Genomic DNA, 20,399 nt, shown 5'->3' with positions numbered 1-20,399 from the left:
CTGTGTCTTAGGATGTCTTATCTCATCCTGTGACTAAGAATGCCTAACCTCCTGGGAATGCAGCCCAGCAGGTCTCGACCACATTTTACCCAGCCCGTGTCCAAGATGGAGTCACTCTGGTTCCAATCCTCTGACAATCCTGGGTGGCATTTATTAATCAAGTTCATGGGAGTGAGGATAATATTTTCCCTTTGTGTATAATTTACATATAGTTTACAATATGTCTGTATTCCAGTTACATTAGCCATTACATGAAGCAGAGGGTTGAAGATGGAGAGAGGAAAAGGAAAGAAAAGGAGAAAGTGACGTGGTTACAGATATGTCAAGGAGGCACCTATCTCACTATGACAGATGGTTACAGGCTTTAGCTTGAATTTAACTTGAGTCCAGCCTTCACATAGTTCACTTGGTTTTGGGGAGTTAGGTGTCTCTCCCAAACCGGGAGATCCCCTGCTGTCTCTTCACTTTTTGACATTTAATGGGGTAGAGGAGAGTTTATTCCTTGCTGGCTCTGCTCTGTTGCCGTTGTGCTACTATTGTTATTTTACATGACATTATTAACACCTGCTTGTTGTCTTATCTAACTTTTAAATGCCACTTAATTGAGAGGGAAATGAGCAGATAAATGAAAGTGAGCTGTGGTGGAAAAGATAACACACCTGCCCTAGGCCCATCCTCCCAGGGCCAGGAGGGTCCCCATTATCTCCATTCTTCTTTGTGCTGGGGCAGATATAGGGGGGCAGGTGCCAGGGAGAACATGAATTCTGTACACATTTCTAAGCTAGGGAAAATTCTTCAAAATTTCCACTTTCCTTTCTGCCCTACTTCCTTTAGAGACTACTTTCTTCTTCTGGTCTTTTTAGTCCTATTATCCTTTTGCTCTCTGCGCCCTGCCCACCAAGCTCCTATGCCTTCCCCAGGTAAGCTTGGCTGGCTCATAAGTCTTGATCAGTGTTGAAGAGGGAAAGATGGTTTAACCATTCTGAGTCTCCACAGCCACACACAGCCCATTTATAATCTCAACTCTCTTTGCTTTGAATCCTCCCAAATTCTGTTTCTGCTTCAGGCACTCTCCGTAGTACAGTGTCTAACTATAATGAGTTTTCATCACCTTCAGGAGGACCACAGCAGGTACCAGGTCTAAGCTCTCATTTTTACACCCTTAGGAGAAGTGAAATCCATTGGGAATTAATCTTGCGTTGTTGGAGAGCTCCTTTGGGTCTCCCTCCTTCACTTTCCACCAATGCAAGTTGCTTGACACTGTCACCAGTAATGCATGTGTTCAAGGATAAACATGGTGTCATGTTCAGAGAGATGGCAAGTGGCAGACAACGTTCTTGATGGAGACTTTTTTTTTTTCCCCTCCACCCCCTTGATGGAGATTTTAACTTACCCCCTTCAAAAAAGTTAGGAGATACCTAATTTAAGGATTAAAAGAAAAAAAAAAGCTTCCAATAAAATGGGTGGTACGCTAGCATGCTGACCTTCTTCAAAGATAATAAATCTGATGAGGACCTTGCCAGTCAGTATACTTGGAGTGAGATTTCTAAGTTCTGTAGAAGTAGCACATGGCTGTCTGTTGGATTTGGAACCTGGCTGTTCACTTTCCCAGACTCTCTGCCTCTGCCCTTTCTAAGAATCTAGTCATAACCTTCTTGTCTTCCTACTTTAACTTGCCTAAAGCTCCACCAACGGTCTTCAGCATGGGGCTGCTCTTCCCTTTCTCCAAGACGCCTGCAGGCCATTTATTCTTGACTCACCCACCCGCTTTGTCTTAGGGATAGACAAATTAATAGCTGAGAAACAATGAATGCCTATGCCTCAAGGTCAGCTTTCTCACCCCACTTTTCTGCCTCGACTTATGGCATCTCCCTCAGTTAAACTGTAGAATTTCCCGGCACATTCCAAAGAGGGAAGAAGGTGTTTCATCAATTTTAATTCAAATAAAGTGAGTGCCTGCTGCCCCACTGAGTATGTGCCAAGCATGGTTTTTGCCCTTGTCATCTTGCTGTGTCCCAAGAACCTTTGACATTTTTTCTGGTGACATATTTTTAAAGTGGCCTTTACGTTTGCACCCAAGTTTATGAGAAGTGCCAGTCCACAGATGTGTTTGTTTGAAGAGACTAATTATTAGGCTGACTCTTTTGAAATGACTGTTCTCTGTCTACAGCAGTGGGAGGTAGGGCCACACAGGATTTCCTTTCCCTGATGTGTCCAATCTGTGAGGCAGCAGAGAGCACCTGGGGAAATATGCAATGTGCAGTGTGTGAGAACAGTCATATTTGAGCACTGTCCACTCGCCACCCGCCCCCGGCACTGTGCTTACTGCTTTATATGTACTGACTCATTTAATCCTCACAACAATCATACTTTGTAGGTACTAATTATATGCCTGTGTTATAGATGCAAAAAAATGACGTACAAATAGCTTAAGAAACTCTCCAAGGTCACACAGCTGGGAAATAAATGGTAGAGCCAGAAAACAGACCTGGCCCTCTCTCTCCAGAGGCCAGACTCTAAACAATACAGTAAATGAACTTTAATTGACATATGTGGAAAGATGATTTACTGAAAAGGATGTTGGATCCTACATTCTCACTTATAAGTGGGAGCTAAGCTATGAGGACGCAATGGCATAAGAATGATACAGTGGACTTTGAGGACATGGGGGAAAGGATGGGATAAGGGTGAAGGATAAAAGACTACACATTGGGTACAGTGTATACTACTTGGGTGATGGGTACACCAGAATCTCAGAAGTCACTGAAGAACTTATTCATGTAACCAAACACCACCTGTTCCCCCTAAAACCTATGGAAATTAAAAAATAGAAATAAATAAATAAACCCTTTTTAAAAAGGATGTTGGGAAGCCCGGCAAGCCCAGCAACTTCTCACTGGGAAGTCCCTGGGCAAAAGACATAAACAGAGCATTCACTGAAGACAGCAGAAATCGCCCTCACAACAGTGACATGATGTAATCAAAGCCACGCAGAAATACCATTTCTCACTTATTGAATTGGAAAACACTTAGAAGTTTAGTTATATAAGCTTCTGACAAGACTTCTGGGGAAGCAGGTTATCTCATAGGTTTTTAGTGGATGGGAACGATGGTAAGACCCTCATGAAAGGAAATCTATCAGCAATCATCAAAATACAGATAGATGCATTTACATTTTAAGCCAGTACTTATTCTATGTCTCTCTAGCAAATACACACATCACAAGTCTTGTGGGAAATTGTAATAGCAAAATGTTGAATATTGAAATCAACTCACACTCTGTGGATAGGGCACTAGTTAGATAAACTATGATACATTTATGCCAAGGAATACTACACATCTCTGAAAAATGTATAAGGTATATTTCTATAAATATGAGAACAACAGTATATATACTCTGCTACCTTTGTCTTAGGAAGGATGATGATAATATATTTTCTTATTTGCTTGTTTTACGTAAGTACACATTGGATGGATAAACAAAATACAAAGTTGTACAAATCTGTAGGAATAAAGGGATGGAAATGATAAAGGTAGGAGTAAAATTTTTCTGAATATATTTTTTAAAGTAGATTGGTGTTTGAATCATGTTAATGTATCAACTTTTGAAAAGATTAAATTAAATAATCTGAAAACAAGATATTATGTAGCTTGCAGAATTGTGGGGAAGGCTGAGTACCTGGTTGTAGCAAGTCTCCTATTTACTTGGAAAGAGAACAATATTTCTCTATGCAAAAATAAATGTTCTCCATCAAGCCTGTCACCATATGCCCCAGATATTCTGATACCAGGCTATGAAAGTAAACTTAGTTATTGTTCCTTCCTTATAATAATAAATGAAGAAAAAATATTCTTTTCAAATCTCCCCACTTCACAGCTCCATAATCAAGTTGAAGTGTAGTGACATTACCACTATATACCTGCTTGATGTATCCTGGAGCTACAAGACTAGTACATAGTGGGTATTTGGCTCCTGTTAAATTAAAAAAAGCAATTGTTACCCTCCCCCCCAATCATATGTATGTGACAATTACCTGCAAAGAGAGGTACATAAAAATAGACAATGTTTAATGAAACAATGAAAAGTATTATTTGAAGATGAATCAAATTAAGACTCTGGAATTTATGACGAGTATGCCATGGGCTCATTGGGATTGTGATATGGAGAATCCCTATAAAACTGGAATGGGGCAGTCCTTTCCTTCTCAAGGCCATGCTCCTATCAGCTTCCCTGAGTACAGCGAGAAATGTTAGTGTGTGGCTCCTTCCTCACCTGCCTGGAGCTGGCATGGTGTGTGCAATGCAGAGGATACTGATTTATACAAGTGGGAAGTGACAACCCAGCTTGTCCTCCTTCACTGACCCTGGAGGCCCAGGGAAGGCCAGCGAAGAGGTTTTTCAGCAAAAGTGGCCTTCTTTTGTAGCTGAAAGCACTGAACTTGAGGCCACTATCATAAATATCAATGGCTTTTTACCTGGCATGCTGGTGAACCTTATTAACCTGAAATATTTTCTGGGTTGATGACACTGGAGCCTCTGATAACTTTTTAGTCGGCTGCCTCTGTACTTAATGTGTTTTCAACATTTTTGGCAGTACTGCTTTCCAAAAAGCTTTGCCCAATAATTTCAGCCTAAGTTGTCTAAAATATTATAGAACACTTGTTGCTGGGAATAATATTTTCCATGATAAAATCCCTGCAGCATTGTGACATGTTAAACATTTTAAATATAATTTTGTATATGTCTCACCTTTCAAGGGAATGGGAGCCTCAATTCCTGGTGGGCAGGTGGTGAGTAAGGAGATCTGACCCCTCCCCAGTAAACGGTGTGAATTATTCCATTGGAAGCTTCCAGTGACATTATGGTCTGGAGTACTGGGAAGCCATTTTTTTTTTAACGTGCTTTAATTGCTTTTTGCTGGGGCCAGGGATATTTATGGGTAAGGAGATTGCCAAGTTATTTATTAGATGGAGTATCTAGGGATAGACTAATATAAATCACTTAGGCCGGTATTGAATATACCAGACACTCAGTAATTTAAAAAGCTTTAATAAAAATGCTAAAATATGAGACTTGTCTTTGGCTGTAATGAGACTCAGTTATCATGTTTTTATCAGCAATATTCAGTCACAGACCCCCCTGCCTTTTTTGAGAGTAAGAAAATGTGGATATAATCCTCATTTCCGGACTCTCCAGGTTTGTTGGAATTGAGGAAGGTTTTAAAGATTTGAAAAAAAGCTTATATAATAATTATTTGGGAAGCTAATTGCTGACTTCTTCATGCTTAGAAATCCAAGAATTATAAGTAATGTCTTTTGTGGATCCAGCATGATAGTGAGTGGGGAAAAAAACGTAGGGGTATATATGGCTAAACTTGGCTTATGTGTTGTACTTTCTACATTATAAAGAACCATTACTACACCCAAGCCCTGGTCTACAGACAACAGAGTCAAAACTGATTGTGTTTAGAACCAGTGGAATCCCTGAGAACTCAAAATGTAGTTTTTAACTTTTTTTAGTGGAAATACTAAATTAATGGTCTATTCTATACTATTTTTTGTTTTTGTTTTTGTTTAATTTTTTTTCTTTTTCAGAGACACTTGGAGACACTGTACTCCCAGGCTGGAGTACAGTGGCACAATCACAGCTAACCATAGCCCTGAACTCTTGGGCTCAAGCAGTCCTCCTGCCACAGTCTCCCTAGTAGTCAGGACTATAAGCGCACGCCACCATGCCTGGCTGTGTGTGTGTGAGTTTTAAAGAGACAGGGACTTGCTATATTGCCCAGGCTGGTCTAAAACTCCTGGTCTCAAGCAATCCTTCAACATTAGCCTCTGAAAGTGTTGGGATTACATGTGTGAGCCACTGCTCCTGGCTCTATACCATTTTATAGTTTAAAAATTGTATTTACTTTTATCATATCATTTATTCACAGCTAGAACCTTCTGAAGATAGCGCTATCATCTGCATGCCCCCAAATACTGCTTATTTTAATAAAATTACCCGATGGAAGAATAATCCCTGAGCTCACACCCTTTCCCCTCTCTTCCCACAGCAGACAAGATGATGGACAAGTGCCCATTTCTTAAACATTTTCCAAATCCCATCTTCCTCGCAAGATAAAGAGTTTCTGTATCTGTACCCAGAGAATTTCCTTCTTCAGTTGTGTTGCAGACTTGAACACACAATGACCACAACTTGGGTGCAGGGGTGAGGTACAGTGATCTAATCTTGGCAGCACAAAGCAGGTGGGAGAAGAGAAGAGGCATGGGTGTTCAGTCACAGGCAGGAAATTTACTGGGAAGTGTACCTAGGCTGATTCCAGATAGATGGCCTGAGGGTGAGGCTGCATCCCAAGGGGCAGCCAGCTCAGTTGAGACAACCCCTGGGCCCCAACATTGCTACTCGGGCGAGCAAAACACAACAGAGACCTGCAGCCCACTCATCATTGGAAGGCTCTGGGTGTGGGGGGTGAGGGTGGATGTTCATGGTGCAGAGCAGGGCAGGAGTCTGTCAATACTCCCAAGTTGCCAGGTGCCAGGCTGCAATATGGAGCAAGCCAAGGTGGCTCAGAGAGGTTTGGTGAATCTGTCCTGCTGATGTGGCTTCCAAAGGCTGTGCTCCAGACCTGGATGGAGACTGGGTGCTATGCAAGGTTCTAGAATAAACTTAGAAGAAGGGTCATGGAAGAAATCACATTTCCCCTCAAAGATTTAGGATGGAGGACAAGACGGACATGCAAAAGTAGTTTCAGAAAGCAACAGCAGACAGATCTGCTGGACAGTGACAAAATCAGGAAGGCCAGGAGCTGATGGAGATAAGGAGGGGCATGAAATCCTAGGTGTGGACGCATCTGGCCTAATTCTCAGCCCAGGCATCTTTCCACATCTGCCTTCCCCAGCCAGGAGTGGCTTAAAATGTGACAGGACTGAGGCAGAAGCCTGGAGGCATCAGGGACCATTGGTGAGAAGCTGAGGAGTACAGACTGGTTGATCTGGGCCAGGAATATCCCTGCTCACACTCCTCACTGATCATCTATAATCAAGGATCCCTAAATGACAGGTCTAGGAATTAAAGCAGAGAATGAGAAGATGCTGGACTTCCCCTGCATTGCCTCATTTGGTTTTCCCCCTACTCAGTGCAACAGGTGCTTTTGGTATGACCTACTTTTCAGATCATCAAAGCGAGGGCCACTTCTGTTCCAAACCTTACAAGACTTCCCTTTTACCTATCTCACTGTGTCCAAACCAAAAGCCCTGCCAGCAAGAGTGGAGAGATGCTGGCCTTTGAAGCCAGGCACATTGGATCACCTCAAGCTGTGGCCTGGCTGTAGCTGAGACCTTGGGTTCTGCAGTCAGTTAATGGGAGACACATCTCAGCCTCTCCTCTTCCAGGCTGTGTGAAATTTAGCAAGTTATTTAACCCTTCTGTGCTTCTATTACCTAATCCTTAAAATGTAAAGTAGTAGTAAAACTGCCATGTAGGGTTTCCATAGGATGAAATAAGTGATGTGTGGCAAACTTTGCACAGTGCCTCTTGACACTTATGAAGTTCTCAATAAATGAGAGTTGCTGGCAAAATAAAAAATCTGGATGTATAATAAAGAGCCCATAACATTGGCATTTACTATGCGCCAGGCACTGTGACAAAACCCTTTTATATTCATTTAACATTTATTCCTCACAATGACCCTATAAGTTACCTATGATCACTACGCTGTTCTGCAGTTTGAGAAACTGAGATTAGAGAAGTCACACAACTTGCTCAAGGTCACACTGTGAATAAGAGGGAGGGAGCTCGGGTTGTAGTAACAAGAGACTGCCATGACCATGTTAAAGAGGAGGGTAGAGAAGCAGAGAGGTCTGAAACTCACTCCAGGGAGGCCGGAAATACTCAGGGGCCTTCCTGTGAGAGAGAGACTTGGATTGACAGAGGTCATGGGCTTGGCCACCACCTCACAGCAAATGCTTGACAGAACTGGAACTGGAACCAAAGTACTTCCTCATGGGCAAAATGGGAAGGTAGAGCGAGGGGCATCCCTAACGTCTATTTTGACTTGAAAATTCTATGATGTAAATTAAACCCCCTGATCCTAAGTGTGTGTGTGGCCAGAAGAACTCTCCAGGGAGCCTACAAGTAGGAGGGGGAAAGGAACAAAAGGAGCCTCCCAGAGGGATGGCACCTCCATGCCCCAGAAAGAAGAGAACTTGACAAGAAAGACTCTTTTGCTGCGTTCAGTTCCTCTGATCATGGTTACTTGTCTGAATTGTGCAAATTAAAAAATAGGAAGTGTGTGTCTGAGTCTATAAATAACTTCTGTAAGAGACACTGTGGAGACAACCATCACAAATGAACTTAGCAGAGCCTGAGAGGTTTGTGATGTCACCCAGCCCCTGGCATGTATTCATGTATGTGTTATTCAGAACCATTTGTTCTCATTCCCTATCATTTCTCACATCAAAATAGAGCCCAGAAGAGAAAAGCAATCAGAATGGAGTGGGTCTACCTGTAGCACAAAATAAAACCATATCACACCAGGACATGGAGGGAGTCTCATTCACACTCAGAGTATATAAGACCAAATCACATGGATCTTGCCCTGCCTTAAAGAATAGGATGTGACATCACGCAATTAACCTAGTTCCAATTTGCTGGCTGCCCCACTGGATCCTGAGAGGTTGTATTTTTCTGAAAATCTCCTGGCATTAGCAATTACACTTAGCACACATGGACTGAGCACCTACCAGATACCAGGCATTGTGCTGAGAGGCACCTGGAATACTGAGATGAACAAATGACAGTCCTTAATTATAAGGATCCCCAGTTGAGTGAGTGAGAGAGACATAGAAAACAATAGAACAGTGTGAAAAGTGCTGTGACACTAACCACATATCCTGCCATTCACCAAGCTCTGTTTATTTTACTCCCAAATGTCACTCAAATCTCTCCCTTTCAGTTCATCTCTCTCCTATTACTGCACTGGTCTAACTTTCTACCATTTCACTTTTGGACAGCTCCCTAGCCAGTTTCATTTTCACTTGCTCATCTTCAGTCTATTCTCCACACTGCAGCCAGGAGTGACCAATTTCCAGTGGAAATCTGTCATGCCTGCATCACTTGTCATTATCGTAATTATTATCATCATCATCACTACCACAATCATCATCACCAACATCACCACTATCATCATCAGCATTATCATCACCACCACCATCATCACCATAATCACCATCACTATCTTCACCACCATTATTACCCTCAACATCATCATCACCATCACCATCTATCACCATCATCATTACCATCATCACTATTGTCATCACTGTCAACATCATCATCACCATTATCATCACCATCACCATCATTATCACCATTATCATCACCATAACCATTATCATCAACATCACCATTACCACCATCATCATAATCGCCATCACTATCTTCACCATCTTTGTCATCATCATCACCATTATTATCACTATCACCATCATCATCTATCACCATCACTATCTTCATCACCACCTTTATCATCAGTACCATGATCTTCATCATTATCATCATCATCATCAGCAGCAGCAGCAACATGTCTTTAAACATTTTAATGTATCACTCAACTGCTGTTACAAAAAGATTGAAAATCTCAGTGTTTATTCAAAGAATCTGTAAGTTCTGGGCTCTACCTGCTCTTTCAGCCTTAGTTCCTGAGATTCACTATTTTCACTTCATCCACCGTCACTGAAGCTCATCATGCTCTCTGTTTTGTAGATCCTTTGCACAGGCTGATCCATCTGCCCAGTTCTGCCCACAACAAACCCTTCACCAAACTCACCAACCAGTAAAAAATCCCTAGTATGGGCTATCATGGAGCTTTGCACTACTTCATAGCAGAGCCAGAGTGAAATCACACATAGATTCTCATGATGACTTATCAGCATCAGTGTTCTCTATACAGTAAGCTCCATAATTTACATGAGAAAAAGACCTTGTTTATTTGCTATTCTACCTCTAATGTAATGTCTAGCTCATAGTGGGAACTCGAAAAATGTTTTCAATGAATATATTACATCGTTATACATAGATTGTCATGGAACACAGACATACATTTATCTGTAGAATGTGGGAACTGATGGAGAGAAGGTATTCCATCTCAATACCAGTTTTCAAGTATGAGTAAGAGGTGAGCATATGGATGAGTGGGGAAGATGGCACATTGGCAGAAGGAACAGCACATGCAAAAGTGTGGAATCATGAATTAACATGAGGTATTTGGAACATTGCCAAATGGGCTGATGTGACTAGGGCAATGTGAGTTGTCTTGGAAAGAGAAGAGGAAACAGTGGGCAAGTAATGAGAAGTGGGGAGTTAAGCAGACATTCTGCAGCATTATTCAAAGAACTATCAATAAATGAAAAGAATATTTTCTGAGAAGTCACATGTGTTGAGTTGTCGTCTCTCCTTGTAATACAAGATCTCATAAGAGATTATTGGCCGTGATTGACGTTTTTATAAAAGGTTTATGCAGATACAATTCACACACTATAAAATTAGTCCTTTATTAAGAGAGCAGTTCAGAGCTTTTAGAATATGCACAGGTTGTACACTAGTCACCACTATCTAATTCTAGAATATCTTTATAATTCCAACAGGGAGCTCCACCTCCATCAATAGTCACTTCTCATGTATCTCTCTCCCTAGCTCCTGGCAACAACCAATGCGTTTTTTATCTTTATGGATTTTACTATTCTGGATATTCTACGTGAATGGAATCACACAATATGTGGTCTTTTGTGTTTTTTTTTTTTTTTTTTTTTTTTTTTTTGGTCTTTTGTGTTTGGCTTCTTTCAGTTAGTATTTTCATGGTTCATTCACATTGGGTCACATATCAGTACTTTGTTTCTTTGTATGCTTATATAATATTCCATTGTATAGGTGTATCACATTTTGTTTATCCATTCATCTCTTGATAGATATTTGACTTGTTTTAAAATTTTGTCTATTATGACCAATGCTGCCTCAAACATTCATGCACAAGCTGTTGTGTGGATATATGCCTTCGTTTCTCATAGGTATATAGCTAGAGTAGAATTGCTGACCCATATGATACTTTATATTTAGCCTTTTGAAGAACTTACAGACTGTCCTCCAGGGTGGCTGTGCTGTTTTACATTCCCACCAACTGTATTAGTCTATTAATTCTCCACATCCTTGCCAAACTTGTTATTGTCTCTCTTTTTGATTAAAGTCATCATAGTGAGTGTGAAGTGATATTTCATTGTGGTTTTGATTTGCATTTTTCTGGTAAATAATGGTGCTAAACATCTTCTCATGTGCTTATTGGCCATTAGTATATCTTCTTTGGAGAATTATTTATGCAACTCCTTTGTTCATTTTTAAACTGGATTATCTGACATTTTATTGCTTTTACATGTTTTGACAGTAGTCCCTTATTAGATGTATGATTTTCAAATACTTTCTCTTATTTTGTGGATTTTCTTTTCACTTGCCTGATAGTGTGTGTTTGAAGCACAAAGACTTTTAATTTGAATGAAGTCTGATTTATCTATTTTTTCTGCTGTTGCTTGTGCTTCTTGTGGTATATCTAAGAATTCATCACCTAATCAAAGGCTACATAGTTTTTCTTGTGTTTTCTTCTAAGTTTTAGCCCTTACATTTAGGTCTTTGATATATTAATGTTTTGAGTTAATTTTTGTATATGGTGTGAAGTAGGGGTCCAACTTCACTGTCTTGCAAGGGGATAGCCACTTGTATCAGTACCATTGATTGAAAACACTATTCATTCCTCATTGAATTGACTTGGTACCTTGTTGGAAATGAACTGACCATAAAATGTGGATATGTTTTTTGGACTCTCAATTCCAGTCCATTGATGTATATGCCTCTCCTTATGCTGATTTTTAATTGTGCATATTTCCTAAGAATGTGTTGGGAATTAAAGGAAGCAATGTATATACAGCACTTAATGCTAGGCTTCAAGAAATAAACATGAACTATTTTGTTGTTGCTGTTGATGGTGTTATTACCCTGTTCCAAGGAGGAGCTCACTGATAAGACCCAACTTGTTGCTGAAAGATCATCGGCTCCCAGGGTTTTAGACCAGAACAGATCTGGGGATTTACAATCCAATGCCTCCACTCTAAAACTAACCAAAACAAATTAACAACAATGCACACACACAAACATACAAGCACACAAGTGCACATACAGCTCTAGCCAGCTACATTAAATGGTTAGAAAAAGGTCACAGAGCTACAGAAGGAAAATGTTCAGAATCTGCTCCTCCTTACACTTCATGCAGTGCTTTTTGCAAAATATTATACTATTTGAGTACACAGAATATCATACAACCTAGCCTAGATAAGTGCCATAATTTCCAATTTGCTTCTGGTTTAAGAAATAAACATTTCTATTAAAATGCAAAAAGGTAGCCCCAGAAGGATAAAACATTGGATCCTTTAAAGTCTTTTCGGTATTATTTTTATAAAATAGCCTTGAGTGTTTAAAACTGTAATGAAAAGTATTACACATTTATATTAGCTTTTACATGATCTCTTAATATTTTGTTATTCCCTGATAATAATAACAACAATAAAGTAAAAACAATAATAATAGCTATTTAAGCCATTTTGAAATAATTATCACTAATCTAATCTCCATATCTCTGTGATGCAAATATTTTTATGCCCATTTCACAGTAGAGGAAGCTGAAACTTAATGGCTTCAAACATTCAGCAATTCTACTGTAGCTATATAACTACGAGAAACGAAGGCATATATCCACACAACAGCTTGTGCACGAATGTTTGAGGCATTCCAGTGGAAGCTGAAACTTTAATATACAAAAATCACACAGAAAATAGTTGAAAAACAATTGTGTTCAAACCTTAGCCCTTGTGACTCCAAATCCCAAGATTTATTTTTCTAACTTTGACATACAGTCTTAAATAAAACAATTAAGACAAGACAACCAAATATTGTGACTGGACAGAGAGAGGGCAGAGTTGTGATGGAGGGAAAGGCTGCCCTTGCATTTACCTTGTGGAGCCGTCTCTGATGGAGAGCAGGCCCTGGAGGGACAGGATGCTGAGGGACGTAATGGAAGCTGGGCAGCTCTGGGTGACTGGGAGAAGACCAGACAGAACAGGTGCCCCTTGCAGGGGTGTAGCAATGACTCCTAATCTTGGCTGCATGCCAAATTCACTTTGAGGACTTTCTGACACTATTACTCCCTGTTCTGATTCAGATCTAATAATCTGCAATTTAAAAAAATTCCCAGACAGTCCTTGACAATGTGGGAGTTCTTGACAATGTGGAGAGAATGAGGAAGCAGCCTTCAGTAAGCACCTACTTTTGGCCAAGGATTGAGCTCAGAGTTTTACCCATACCTTCACCCAACCCATGAGCAGGTGTCATGAGCACTCCTCCTAGGGGAGGAAACCACGAGATCCGGAACTCACCTGCACACAGGCATGCAGTTGAAGCAAGGCCAGGACCAGAGTCTGGAGCTGTGTGACCCCAAGGCCAGTGCTGTCCTGGTGACCTGAACCCCTCTCACTGAGTCTGGCCCTGAGGTTTAAGACTGAGTCTGGGCATCCTGTCTTATGGACACACTTCAGTTCCTTTATCTTGTCCTGTCTGCCTCAGAGCTGTTGTCAAGACCAAATTAGATGATAAAGCCCCAAACACCCATCACATACGAGGTATCGTTACTTATTGCATGGCTAAGGGTGTGGGCAAGGCTGAGGTAGGGAGCAGCAGCAGCCACTTCTGCATCTGGTCCCAGGCCCACTTTGCTTCGCCTCTTAGCTGAGATGAGGTCTGGGTCCTGGCCAAGAAGGACTTGGTGCTGATGTCCTGTACCCTGTTTCTTCTAGAAACAGATACCCCCTAAAAGAAAACAGTTTAGAAGCCAGTTTCTTCATACACATGTGAGATTTGCCCTGTGAGTTTGCTTTGGCCCAATAGCTCAGTTTAAGAGGAGGAAGTTGATGGTTAGTGATTGAATATGCAGTTTTTACTCTGGTAGCTAGAGTGTTTATGCACATATATACTCTACGTATACTCTATGTATATATGAAATATATAGTAATGTTATACTATATTATTAAATATAGTACACAATATATTATACCATATTATTATATATAACATATCATATAATGTATTTAAATATATATATGTGTGTGTGTTTATCTCCAAGGTAAGCTTTATTTATTTATAAGTCCCAACTTAAAGTTGGAAACTAAGATTTAGAAAATGAGCAATTAGGCACAGATTAAGCCATTTCTCTGATTCTAAATGGCATGAACAATATCACTAATGAGTATATACAAAGGCTAATAGCAGCTAACATTTACCAGGTACTTCCTTATTTCCAGGCACTGTGCTCCTGTGTTGAATACATTTATATTTAGTTCTTTCAACAACCTGAAGAGACAAGTTTTTCATCCCCATTGTACAGATGAGGAGCCATGGGCTTAGACTCAGTAAATAAAAGTTGTCCAATGCCAAGCAGGTCTATTGGACTTCAGAACCAGAGACATGTTCCCTGGCCTCTCACTTCCGTTTCCACCACATCATATCCAGTTTATGCAGGGTGGGGCTGATACGTGTAAAATCACACATTTCAATCCCAACTAACTTTACAGAAAGTCATGTTTCATCTTTGGGAAAGCCTTTTCCAGCTCAAGTCTTCTCTCTCACAAGTACACAGTCATTTGAATAAAACAGTATACAGAGTAGTCATTTATTTATTTAACAAGTTTTTATTAAGCATCTATTAAATATTATGTGGCAACCATAGTTCTGATTACTGGGAGTGTAGTGGCTTATAAAGCAGATAGTTTAGTGGGCCAGAGAGATGTTAAACAAATAATCATATAAATGGATGTAAAAGCACAAAACTATGTATGTATTATACAAGAAAATGTAAAGGTTGAGGAGAGATTGTAACAAGAGGACCTGAATTAGATATTGGGGGCAGGAGACTGGGGTCATTAGCAAAGACTTCTCTGAGGAAGTAACATTAAAACTGAACCCAGAAAAAAAATTACACATGTGAAGAATAGGATGGTGAGGATTTCAGGGAGAGCATAGAGCAAATGTCAATCTCTAGGATGGGAAACACTTGACCCATTGTAAGATACTGAATTTAGAAACCCGTGCACTCATACATTATCTTTATAGGGATAAAGAAGATGTTGCTGCATGTCAGTCATTGTGTGTATAATAGGAATATGAGGATACCTATTACAGATCTTGTCCATGGGATAGCTCAGTTGCAAAGATACATGGTATGATAAAGGCATAAACAAGAATGTCTTGGGAAGAGAAAGAGCAACTCAGGCATCACAAATAAGTTCTGAATGTGAGCTGAGAACTGGAGAGTGGGTGGATCAGATGGCATAGGTGTGGGAATGGGTTTTCCAAGCAGAGGGAATTGTGTGTATAAAGGTACAAAGCTGAGAGGGTGATGGAGCTCTGGGGAGAGGCTTTAGAGAAGGGCCTAGAAGTTATGTTTTGGACAGACTGCAAAACAAATGGTTTTGTAAATCCTGCTAAGAAGTTTTAGACCTTCTGTCTTTAGCAAGGGGCACATGTTGGAGGTTTTAGGCAGAAGCAAGATATTTAAAAGATAACTGTGGTATTTCTGTCTCTGTCTATCTGTCATCTATTTGTCTGTCTATCTGTCCATCTATCTATCTATCATCTATCTATTTATCTATCTGTCTATCATCATCTATCTCTATCTACCCACCTACTTACCCAACCTCTGTCGATATGTTATCTGTCTCTCTATATTTCTATCTATATCGATCTTTCTTCTGCCTAGCTATTACCCATCTGTCATCTATCCAAAATGACCACATTTTGAAGTTACCGTAGTTCTGCATTGAACCCTCTGCACAATCTATGCAAAGGCCCTATTGTAAAACACCACCATCGGTGAAAGAGAAGCAGATACCTGCAGCACCAGCAGGGGAGGCTCAATAGTGTCTGCACAGATAACACACTGTGCTACCTATTATCCTTTAGTTAAACTCTGTGGGTCTTATCATTTTCTTTGAGTAATTTGGGCATTTCAGATAAGGTTATTATTCATTTCATTATGTTTATGTGTATATTTACAAGCAGTAGCAATATGTATAGATTCATTTGCTACAGATACTTGTCTAAAAATTAAACAAAGATCTCCTGCCAAAATACGGAGAAGCATTGAAAAGCTATCCCCAAGTGCTCCTTTCTTCACAAAGTCATCATGGAAACAAGGGTGGAGTTGTAGTGATATTGCCAATTCAATTCAGATTTAAATTTACATTAAGAGTATTGAATACCTTCCTTGGGAAGCAGCATGCACGGCCCTGGGGAAACAAGGACGGTGGAGATGGGCTCCTCCTGTTGTGGCCTGCAGTGTGCAAGGGGTGCTGACTTGAATGGGATGGTTTTGTTCATCGTGGCAGGTACTGTGAGGGGAGACGCTCTGGGAAGACATTTGAAGCAGAGCACACAAATGCATGAAGGCTTCTGGATGGAAATACTGTGTTTGGGGAATTGATCAACAATAAACAGAGAGGAATCATAATGCAGTGAGAGGAGCTCTCGTTTATTAACCCTGTAATTTCGATCCATTTATCTCCCCATGCCTCAGTTTCTTCAATATTAATAGTGAGAATATGTATTCTATTTATCTCACCATTTGTAAGGAGCTTGTTTCTCTCCATAAACAAGCAAGTTGAAAACAACAAAGTTGCATATTAATGTTAGTTTCTAAGGATATCGTAATTAAGAAGAACAGAACTTCCCTTTCTGCCAATTCATCCTCTGCACTTCCTTTTCTGTTAGCAATCCACACCCTAAAACTGTACTTATCTTTCTTCCTTGGACACAATGACAGAGAACACGACGGAGCCGCAGAGGATGGCAAGACAACATTACCTGGGCTTGGTGGGAACATCTCGGTTAGCCTTTGCGATCCCACTTCAGGAAGCTCCTTCCTCATGGGTGACGTGGACTGAGCGCCTGAGCAATGAGCATGACACGCTAAGCATCCGTGGAATTTTACATATCTCTTAATCCAGCATCCTTCTCACTATCAGATGAGATATGACGTCTGTGGAAAGAACAGTTCTGAGTTGGTGGCTGTGCTGAGTTCTATCCTGAGGCATCATAGCTGCCTCCATTCACTGACTGTGCTTTCCCCAGCTGTGTGTAACTTACTATCAGGGAGCCTCTAGGGTCTGAAAAAAAAATTAAGACAAAAAACTTCAGATGGCCTAACACTTCCAGCTGAAGCAGACGTTATTTTGAGAATATTTTGGAAGTTGCACTCGAGTTGTTGCTTTACAGAAGTGAAAAAAGTATTGACGTTTCTAAGCCCAGAACTATTTCTTAACAAGCTAGAAAATATAGGAAAAAAAAATCAGGTAGAACATTTTTCTCAAGAGAATGCAGTGTAGCTAGAATGTACACTATTTTTTCCTAGCACGTATTTGGGTAAAATATGTGCACTGAAATTTCAGGCCAAATCCTAATGCAGAAATAATCCCAAATATGGCAGATTTATAAGCTAGGCAATTTTTATTTATTTACTAATGTAGATTCCCTTAAGAGCTCAAATGTTCTACTTGTTACTCATGGCTTCTCCTTGAAAAGACTTACCTGTAAGGTCTCAGCAGCATAAAATTCCAAGCTGCAAAACCGTCTGAATTCAGCATTTGCCATAATTCTCCTTTGCCATCAACTCAGGTTGGTTTGGAATTGACTTGCACTGTACCTGTTTGGTAATTAATAATTCACAATTAAATTGGCAGCACAAATAAATCAGCATGTCTGCAGGCTTGGAGCCTCCACTCTCTGTGTTCTCTTCCTTTTATTTGAGGATCTGAAAGAAAATTAGAAAGAAAGGTTTGAGTATCTAAAATCTTCCATTCAAAGCTTTACCTCCCTTAGTTTTGGGACTTCTTTTCAATCTGTTTTGGATCTTTCTTTCAAAGAGAAATTAATCATGTACCATTGTCAGCCTCTGTGATTTACACTGAGGAGTACACATGTGTGTGTGATTCCACACTTGCCCTCCAGCTCCTCATCCTCTAGGTGCAAAGACAGTCAGAAGACAATAAACTGCCATACATAAAGCATGTTCAGTACCCTGCCTGAGACAGTTCTAAACAAAATGCAGCAGAAGAGATGGCTGCTTCTGCTTTCAGGATGTGGGGAGAGGTTAGGGCAAATGGCAGAGGAGAGAGGATGTTGGGGTACCCTTTGAAAGATGAGTCATATCTGTTCAGGTAGGGAATCAAGAAAAGACAGTCAAGGAAAAGAAGAGTTATGGGAGTGCTGATGCTTTTAAAATATTTGGGAGAGGACAAGGGGCCAGTGTGTGCCATGTGCTGTGTTAGAGGAAACGGGGCCTGAGGTGAGGTTTGTCAGTGGGTTTGAGGGTTCGACTCCAGAGAGCGCAGGTCATGCAGAAGGGTTTGTTTGCTTGTTAAACCTGTCTATCTGTGTAGAGTGTGTGCCATGTGCTGTGTTAGAGGAAACAGGGCCTGAGATGGGTTCATCGGTGGTTTTGGGGGTTCAACTCCAGAGAGCTCAGGTCATGCAGAAGGGTTTGTTTGTCAAACATGGTAGGCCATTCTGGGGTAAAGGAGTAAGGAGGACAGCAGTTTGCTTCCATGATGACTTGGGAAGATTGCTCTGGCTACATGTAGGGAATAGATTGGAGGGACCCCAAAATGGAAAGAGACCAGGTGGAAGGTTCCCGGTGGGAGGCTATTGCAATTATCTCCATGAAAATTGGTGAGAAACAACCAGGACAGTGGTGATGATAAAAAAGAGGTGAGAAGGAATCTAGGCATTTTCCAATACTGACCTTTGAGTTGAAGAGAATCAAGGCCTGGAGGTGAGAGAGTAAGACCAGGTGTCATTTTAGGCTTTGTAGTGCTATGGGTACATGGGCATGGTCCTGGCCCATGAGAGGAGAACTGTTGTTTGTGAAATATGTTTTTTCTGTCATCATCATGATCATCATCATCGTCATCTTAGGAGCTAACATTTATTGAGTGCTTACTTATATCAGTCAGTCTGCTAAGCCATTGTTTCACCTAAACCTCACAATACAGTGAGTTTAGCTACTACTATCATCCACATTTCATGAGTGAGAAAAATAAAGCTCAAAGGGACAAAGGCAGGTCACCTTGCTAACGATCATGTAGCAGGTGAGGAATTAAGCTGATTAAAACATTGGTCTATCTGAATCCAGATCCCTGCTCCTAACCACTAGGATATGATGCCATTTCAAAAATACAATTTGGAGTACAATCTCATGGTTACAGTAGTAGTAAGGACACCCACACATTGCTGGTTGGATCCAGGATTTTCTAACTCTATCAAGAGAGTCAGAAAATTTCACTGAGTTTTAAAGGATATGTTTTAAGGGATGATTAGGGATTTTCAGGTTAGAAATAAAAGAGTTCCAGGATGGAACAACCTGTTCATTTTAAAAGGGTCTGGAATCCTCAGAAAATAGAAACTAACTCAGCGTTATCAGCATTTTGAGTGCAATGTTGGGGAAGGCTTGAGGCTGAGGACAGGGCTCCCTAATGGTTATCAGATTACGCCACTGATTCCACTAAAAACAATAAACATGGGGATAAACAGGAGCTTTTGGAAGGCTTTGTGAATATTTTTGATTTTGCCTTTCAAACAATAGCCTAACCCTCTCTCAGTTCCCGTTTCCCACCAGTGTTCCCACATCTGCCTCCTGCTATCGCCAAGGTATAATATAGAGCTCCTTCTACCATAAGTACAAGGCAAATGTTTATGGCCGTATCCTTGGCAAATCAAGCAACTTGAAATTTATCATCGTGAACAACATTCATTAAAAAAACATGCTATACAAAAATTTGTAGGCTCACACCTCCGTTTAAATGCAAATAATTATTCTCATGTATTTCTTCTATCCTGTTTCCTTACAGTTCCTCCTCAGATCATGAATATCTCCTCAGACATCACTGTGAATGAGGGAAGCAGCGTGACCCTGCTGTGTCTTGCTATTGGCAGACCAGAGCCAACTGTGACATGGAGACACCTGTCAGTCAAGGGTAAGATGCTGACCTAGAGGACATTTTCAGAGGTAGTATGTTAAAGTCTTGGTTCTTATGCACAACAGAGCTTCAGGAATCAGAAAACATTTTGTAATCCAGTCATATAAAATCAAACAGACAATATGCACCAATTGCTGGCTATTTCATTTCAAAAGAAGGATTCATAGAGGAAATATGCTAAATTATGGTCTCAGTCATTTTTATGGCCTTAGATGGCTTTTGTTTTCCAAACTATGAAGAACAAAGGACATAAGAATAACTTCCAATGAAGATGTG

The 20,399-nt window shown here is 40.5% G+C and overlaps 1 protein-coding gene across 9 annotated transcripts in view; it reads left to right on the top strand.

Annotated features, from left to right (window-relative positions):
• Positions 1–20,399, top strand: part of OPCML (opioid binding protein/cell adhesion molecule like) — a 1,146,349-nt gene that overhangs the window by 1,019,799 nt on the left and 106,151 nt on the right. For all 9 annotated transcript variants that reach the window (XM_063635683.1, XM_055273810.2, XM_055273809.2 and 6 more), the window contains one exon: positions 19,995–20,120. In XM_063635683.1, the coding sequence (XP_063491753.1) occupies positions 19,995–20,120 (126 nt within the window). The remainder of the gene's footprint in view (positions 1–19,994; positions 20,121–20,399) is intronic.

The sequence above is a fragment of the Symphalangus syndactylus genome, chromosome 3, assembly GCF_028878055.3.
Source record: "Symphalangus syndactylus isolate Jambi chromosome 3, NHGRI_mSymSyn1-v2.1_pri, whole genome shotgun sequence".
NCBI classification, from domain to species: Eukaryota; Metazoa; Chordata; class Mammalia; order Primates; family Hylobatidae; genus Symphalangus; species Symphalangus syndactylus.
The sequence above is the reverse complement of the archived record's forward strand: the minus strand, read 5'-3'. Positions and strand labels throughout refer to the sequence as shown.